Source organism: Marmota marmota, unplaced genomic scaffold, assembly GCF_001458135.2.
Source record: "Marmota marmota marmota unplaced genomic scaffold, marMar, whole genome shotgun sequence".
Lineage (NCBI taxonomy): Eukaryota > Metazoa > Chordata > Mammalia > Rodentia > Sciuridae > Marmota > Marmota marmota.
In genome coordinates, this window is record NW_026000164.1 from 1,944,073 (window position 1) to 1,951,842 (window position 7,770).

Sequence of the window (7,770 nt, forward strand, 5' to 3'; positions counted from 1 at the left end):
TTTTTTTTTTTTTTTTTTTTTTTTTTAATGAGAGAATGAGAGAGGGGGAGGGGGGGAGAGAGAGAGAGAATTTTAATATTTATTTTTTAGTTATCGGCGGACACAACATCTTTGTTTGTATGTGGTGCTGAGGATCGAACCCGGGCCGCACAGATGCCAGGCGAGCGCACTACCACTTGAGCCACATCCCCAGCCCTGAATGTTATCTTTTAACATCTTTTTATTAGGATCCTTTGCATCTTTTTAAATGTGTGTTTTGAAAGGTTTGATAGAGCTTATTATTTAGATTGATGTTTTTAATCTAAATGATTGGCAATTTTAAGGGAAAATTGTTTTTTTAGGGGTTGGGGATGTGGCTCCAAGCGGTAGTGCGCTTGCCTGGCATGTGTGCGGCGCAGGTTCCATCCTCAGCACCACATACAAAAACAAAGATGTTGTGTCTGTCGAAAACTAAAAAATAAATATTAAAAAGTTCTCTCTCTTAAATAAATAAATTTTAAAAACTTTTAAAAAATTGTTTTTTTAATTTCTGTTTTCGGTTCACTTCTTGTACTGATTTGTGATTCATGGTCATATTTTATGAACGTTAATGATTATATAAGTTGAAATATAAATTTTCTTTCACTTTCTACCCCCCTCCCCCCAAAAAATCTTACTTTAAAAAAAAAAATCACTTCATTTTAAATCCGTTTTTCATCCTGGAAGTTTTAGGGTCTTTGTTTTAATTCTTGAGATTTGCTTCCAGGTGCTGTCTGCACTAGATAATGCTAATTTTGCCTGGAACATGTAGGCCACTGTCAGTCTCTGGTCAGATCCATTTAAGGACTGAATAAAACTTTTTTAGCGGGGGAGTGGGTATGGTGGGGTGCTGGTTTAGTGGTGGTGGTTTTGTTTTCCCTTCTTTATCCTTTTTTGACTGCAACCCATATCATAAAACTTGTATTTTTATTGCAAAAAAGGTTTCCTCTGTTAACCCAAACTTCACCTTCTTCTTTTTTTTTTTTTTTTTGAGTCTTGGTTATATTCCAAATAATGGCTCATTATTTATAATTATAATTCACCAATAAAAATATGGAAAAAACAAAGAATTGTCAATTTTCTGAAATCATATACAGCTGAAAGAGATTTGTTCCCTTCAGACTACTTTATATTCTAGAAACATTTTTCCCCCAGAATTTTTTGAGTTTATTATTATAGAAGAAAAAAAATTACTGTGTGGGGGTCTGCCCCCCCAAAGCTTTGGGATCTTTGTTTTTGTTCATTCATTTGGTCTATCTCCAGAAGCTATCTGTGGTAGTTCTACAAATAATTAGTTTCACCTGGAACATGTTGGTCAATATGGATGTTTCGTCAGGCCCATTTAAAAGACGAGGAGTGTTTTTTACTTCAGAAATTTTTTACAGCCTTTTTAATGATTGTAAAACTGAGTAGTTCTTGTTTCATACTCTTAATTCATTATTTTTTTTTGTTATGTTTTTCATTATCTTGAAAAATTTCTGTAGAAACTTGTCAGTCTCTCAGCTTGTCATCTGATTTCCTTTTGGTGTACTCTGTCACAGTTTGCTGTTCTCTCTGGGATGGACAGAATTATATACTGTATTGTTAAGAATACTATTGGATACTTAATTTTTAAATTCTGTTCTATGGAGGCACTCTGTAGAATCATTATGAGTTTTCTCATTACTCAGTACATGATCTTGGGCAAGTTACTTGACTCTCCTAAGTCTGTGTGTGGAATGTTAGGAGTGCTGACCTCTTCCTCTGATATTAAAATTCTTTCATGGTTGTCTGTAGTCTTTAGTGCCTAACATTTGAGGGCAGGCTGCCTTGAATTCACTGTGGTGTGGAAGCTGGAGATGCTGGGGCAAGTAGGGTATGCCCTTAGGGATGCCAATCAAGAAGGGGCTGCTTGCTTCTGGGCCAGAGCAGGAGTGATTCTCTGGGTCCTTGTTGTATATTGTCATTGCCAGGTCAGTTTCTTTTCCCTATTTCTCTCTCAAGAATGCCTGTGTTTAGTATATTTTAAAAGTTTTTTTGTTTTTTTAATTGAAAGTTGTTTTAAACTCTAAAAGGTGAAAAAATAAAAATATCCATATGCTATTTATTTAGATTCATCTATTGATAGCACTTCTTAAAATTACCATTGTGCATGACCTCTATCTTTCTGTGTGTCTATCAGTCAATTCCTGTCTACCATTTGAAAATAAGTTACATACATGTATTCCACTGCTCTTTATATATTTCACTATTTCTTAATAATAGGGATATTCTTACATAAATATAGAACTCTCTTGAAATTCATGAATTTTCATCAGTACTGTATTTGCATCTAATGTAATTTTGTTTTTATTTTGTCACTTGATCTAATGTTCCATGTAGTGTCCTCCTTTCCAACCCTTTCCACGTGAGGGTTCTGGAATGTAGGTTAGGATTAGTTAATTTATTTAGGGAGTACTGGCATTTAGATGATGATGATAAGATTTCCTAATCAAGAACAATGGGTGTCCTTGTATTTGTTCTGGTCTAGTTTTGTGTCTTTGGTGAGTTTCATAATTTTCTTTCATATAGATACTTAACATCTTATGTTCATTTTTAAATATCTATTTTGTTGCAGCTATATGTAGGATTTTCTCATCTCTTTTAACTGGTTACTTATAAATGCGAATTCTATTAAGTTTTGCATATTAATTGTGTATCTTGCTATTTTGTTGAATTATTTTATTAATCTTGATAAATTATCTAGGATTTCCCAAGTATACTATTTGTCATTTATAAATAGAATAAAAAACATTTCTTTTCCTCATGTCAGGCCTCTGTTGTCATTTGTTTCAGTATTTACATTGGCCCCCAGAATCGTATTAAGTAGTAGCAGAGATGGCAGGCATCCTTACTTTGTTCCTGCCTTAGTGGGGATTTTTCTTGTGTTCCCCCATTGAATAATTTGTTGCCTTTAGAGCTGAAGTATGCTTTTCCTTCACACCCATTTCCCTGCACTGCATGCTGAGGATCTAACTAGGGCCTAGCATATGCTAGACAAGAGCTCTGTGACTGAGCTGTGTCTTTAGCATCCCACCCCCATTTTTTATTTTCTCAAGAATTTATATTGGGAAGTCGTTTTAATTTTTTCCCAAATAATTTTATTTAGTATCTGTTGAATTAATATTTTTTTTCTTTTCAGACCTACTGTGCTAAACTTTATTAATATATATTTCTAATAGTTAAAAATCCTTGCATTTCTTTTATATATCCCACATGGACATAGTTTATTGTTTTCTGAATCTGTTTGATATTTTGTTTAGGATTTTTACATCAGTAAGTTTCGTCTATTTAAATTTGTAAGGCTAATAGACCTGTGGGTTTGCTGTGGGTTTTGTTTTACTATATTATTATTATTATTATCATCATTATTTTTTGGCACCAGGGGACCATTACTACTGAGCCACATCCCCAGCCCTTTTTATATTTTGAGACAGGGTCTCTCCCAGTTTCTTAGGCTGGCTTTGTTCTCATGATCCTCCTGCCTCAGCTTCTCAAGTCACTGTGATTACAGGCATGTGCCACCGTGCCTGGTGATCTGTTTTTGAGTGAGTGTACTACCAGCTTGAAAAGATAGTTCCTTTTTATTGATGTTTTGGATTGAAAAGTTAGGGTGGGTGAAGGTTCCACAATTTACCAGCTTTGTGCCCAGAATTTTTAGTACCCTGGCTAGCTCATAGGCCCAGGGAAGGTTTTGGCTTAGCTTTGGCTGGCCTTCTACTTCGTAGGAAGTCTTACCTTGGTTAGAATAGGGCTATTCTTTATTCTGAAAATATGAAGAACTGTCATTAAATTTTGATGTGGAGTGATTATTTTCACAATTTCAAGCAGCAAGTCATATGGAGTAGCTATTTTGTTAGAGTTTTGTTTTTAGTTTCTAAGCTACCAGGAAGCAAATTGAATACTTGAATAGCATGGTTTAGTGTCCAGCATTGGATTGGGCAGGCTTATTCCACAGAAGTTATTTACTGAGTATAGAATATGTTTGATTTTCAAAGTTTGTGTTGCTGTATCTCAGTTTCCTTTTTCCACATTTACATTTTCCTGGATGTCCCCATCCCCTATTTAAATTTACTTGTAGGTTTTAGTGCAAACTTACATCAGATATCATTACCAAACAAATTGCTTTTTTCAGAAGCATAAACCCTAAATTAATGTTGTGAAAATTAAAGCTTAATGTCTAATCCACATGTTTTCAAAGGTTTACGTTTGAACTGGAATTACAAATGTATAACATACTGTTTTTGTTTTTATTTTTCCTGGTGTTTAGAATTGCAGAATATGTGTAGAGTGTGGCACACGATCTAGTTCTCAGTGGCATCACAATTGCCTGATATGTGACACTTGTTACCAACAGCAGGATAATTTATGTCCTTTCTGTGGAAAGTGCTACAATCCAGAATTGCAGAAAGACATGCTCCATTGTAATATATGCAAGAGGTAAGAAGGAGCAGCTGTTTTGTTTGTTTTGTTCATGCTTTGCCTCCCCTTTCCCTAGATACTAACTTGAGTTTGAATTAGACATTTTAATTTAAATATACTTATCACTGCAGATGGGTTCACTTAGAATGTGACAAGCCAACAGAACATGAACTGGACTCTCAGCTCAAAGAAGAGTATATCTGCATGTATTGTAAACACTTAGAAGCTGAGATGGATCCCTTACAGCCAGGAGATGGAGTAGAGATGGCAGAACTCACTTCAGGTGAACTCAAGAATTCTGGGTTTTCTTCACAGTGTTGTACTAGCTGGTCACCAACATGCCACTCCAATCATAATGATTGGATCCTCTGCATCAGATCCTGTGTTGTTATCAGTTGTCTTAACCTTTAGTGTGCTTGTTTTGGCCATCTCTGAATTGGATGACTGAAGAAAAATCTAGATTCTTTCATAGCTTCATGGTTGGATCCCAGGTCTAGTGTGCTTTTCTTCAGTTTTGTTCTTTAAGCCACCATTTCCTGAGCTGTGGGCATGAAGCTTAGTTTTTTGTTTTTTGTTTTTTTTTCCCCTTCATAATCTAAAATGTCTTGCTTTAAAACAAGTGTTGGTTTTATAATATCCTTCATAAATGTCAGTTATCTCCTGAGCCCCAAATTTTGTTCAGGTACAGCATATTTTAATGGTATCCTGTTATTGTAAGCCCAATAAGAAGATTTTTAGTAGAAGGTAAAGAAACAGACCTGCTTACTAGATTGTTTTTCATTTTCATCAATATGATTGGCAACTTTTATGAAGGTTCTATTTTATCATCTAGAAGGGGTTAATACAAGTATCTTAATCACTACAATTTTATTTCGAGCATGCTGTCAGCATACAGTGGTGGGCTACCTTTAAAAATAAGAAAATGCCAGTTACCTTAAGTGTGTATGTATGTATCTCAATGTATAGTACGTACATACAGACTTACTTTTCTTTGTTAGTGCTGGGTTCAAACCCAGTGCCATGTATAATACTGAACTATATCAATCACAAGTCTGTAAAATATACTTTTAATTAATACTTACCAGTTACTTTTACTACATTATAATTTTGATGCTTTAAAAATGAAAATATGTATTTGGTTCAAAAACAAATTCAGAAAGAAAAACTAGTGGCATTTCTGGTGATAATTTACTTTTGTAACATGTTATTTGTTAACCTAGTAAGCATAAAACAGAAAAACTCATTCAAAACTAAAGAATTAATAATTTTCTGTTAAGATTATAACAATGAAATGGAAATCGAAGGATCCGAAGATCACCAGATGGTATTTCTGGAGCAAGCAGTTGATAAAGATGTCACTGATCAGGAATCCACACCTGGAATTGTTCCAGATGGTAAGCATGTTTGTGGTGATGGAATGTATTCTATTTTTTGAAAGAGATGTATGTGTATGTTGAATATGTGAATGTCTACTAAAATCTGAGCATTCTGCATAAAACTTAGCCAAGATATGGACAGTGAAGAAATTATTTAGAGAAGAACTTTTTGGAAAAAATAATCTCTGACCTAAATTAATAGGAGAAGGGGCATGTATATAGTTGAGCTATAATCTAGATTTAATAATAAGTACATATTCTTTTTATGAATTAGGCGATTTCCATTAAAAAGCAATTTATTTTTTTCTTTAGTTATTATAATTGCTAACTAGATCTATGGCCGATTTTAAGGTATTACATGCTGAGATAAAGACAAATTTATTGTATTAGAATATCTCAGCAGTCTTAACTGCAGGTGTTTCAATGACATTTCATGTTTTTGCAGTATGGATAATAGCTGTTACTGTAATTGAGGATCTGTGATTAATGAGAGAGATTGTGTTGTTAGAAAATTACTTATTAAATTAAATCATGGACTTAAATGAAATTTTTTGGTGGTTGTTAAGTCGTATATTAAATTATGTAGGTTGTGTATACATAAAAAGCCTTAGTTTTTTTTTTTAATTTGTTAAGTATACTTTAACAACACTCATTAAAAATTATGCTTCATAAATATGTAAGTGAAGAATAATATGAAATATTTATTGTAAATCTCACACAGCATACCAGATTTCTAATTTTATTTTCCTATGCTAGTTGGTAATAGTATGTTTTGTGCTTATATTGGAAATTGACATTTCACAGTAAGATAACTCTTGTTCAAATTATTGTTGAGAGAGCAATGGTAGGGAAATTTTGGTTCCTTGCTAGAGATTCCATAATATGTTATTTGTACCAGTTCAAGTCCACACTGAAGAGCAGCAGAAAAATAATCCTCCAGAAAGTCTTGATACAGATGATCTTCTCATTTCGGGTAAGCTGTATATTCAAACTACTTCATTTGATCAAATTTCAAGATAATCCCTTTGTTAGCTCTAATGCAGATTCAAAGAATTGTCCTGTGAATTAACTTTTCAAATAAATCATCCCACAGAGGTTTTTTGCAATAACTGTATACGTATTACTGTAACCAAATCTTTTGGTTAAGTGATTCTCTTTTGGAAAAGAGTTGACACTGGGTTGTTTCTCTCTAAAGGGTTTTGTTTAGTAGTGTCAATGTTGTTTGATGTTTTCCCTCTGTGCTCAACTGGAGTCTGAATGAAGCAGGAATGAGAAGTGAGATTTTATTTTGGTATAGGAACATAATTTTAGTCAATGATTGGCAAAGTAGTAAATGAGAAGATGGTGTCTTTATTATTGTAATTTAAAAATTACCTCTAAAGGATTTGGAATAAATGCCTTTTATTTTTCAGCAGTCCTACTTTATAGAACCTCTTAGGGCTCATGCTAATTGGGACCTCTACTCTTAAGAAAGACTGTGTTATGTTGGGTGTGTTAGTGCACACCTCTAATCCCAGCAACTCAGGAGCCTGAGTTTGGAGGATCACAAGTTCAAAGCCAGCCTCAGCAAAAGTGAGGCGCTAAGTAACTTAGTGAGAGCCTGTCTCTAAATAAAAATACCAATAGGCCTGGAGATATGGCTCAGTGGTTGAGTGCCCCTGAGTTCAATCCCCGGCACTAAAACACAAAAGAAAACAAAAGAAAAAAAAATGGGTTAAAGGCTTAGTACACGTACTTTGATGTAAAATCTATCAGTAAGCAACTGTGTGTATTTCTAATATTTAATGTGTTTTATGGACTTGCTAAGATTAGTCTCTGGGTATGATTATGAGGAAGAACAAGCATTGTGTCCAGGGCTGGGGATGGAGCTCAGTTGGTAGAGTGCTTACCTCGCATGCACAAGGCCCAGGGTTCAATCCTCAGCATCACTGCCTCC

General features: G+C 34.3%; 1 protein-coding gene across 13 annotated transcripts in view; it reads left to right on the top strand.

Annotated features, from left to right (window-relative positions):
* Positions 1-7,770, top strand: part of Kmt2c (lysine methyltransferase 2C) — a 255,597-nt gene that overhangs the window by 136,761 nt on the left and 111,066 nt on the right. For all 13 annotated transcript variants that reach the window (XM_048786668.1, XM_048786672.1, XM_048786664.1 and 10 more), the window contains 4 exons: positions 4,307-4,476; positions 4,590-4,741; positions 5,736-5,852; positions 6,733-6,807. In XM_048786668.1, coding sequence (XP_048642625.1) covers positions 4,307-4,476; positions 4,590-4,741; positions 5,736-5,852; positions 6,733-6,807 — 514 coding nt within the window. The remainder of the gene's footprint in view (positions 1-4,306; positions 4,477-4,589; positions 4,742-5,735; positions 5,853-6,732; positions 6,808-7,770) is intronic.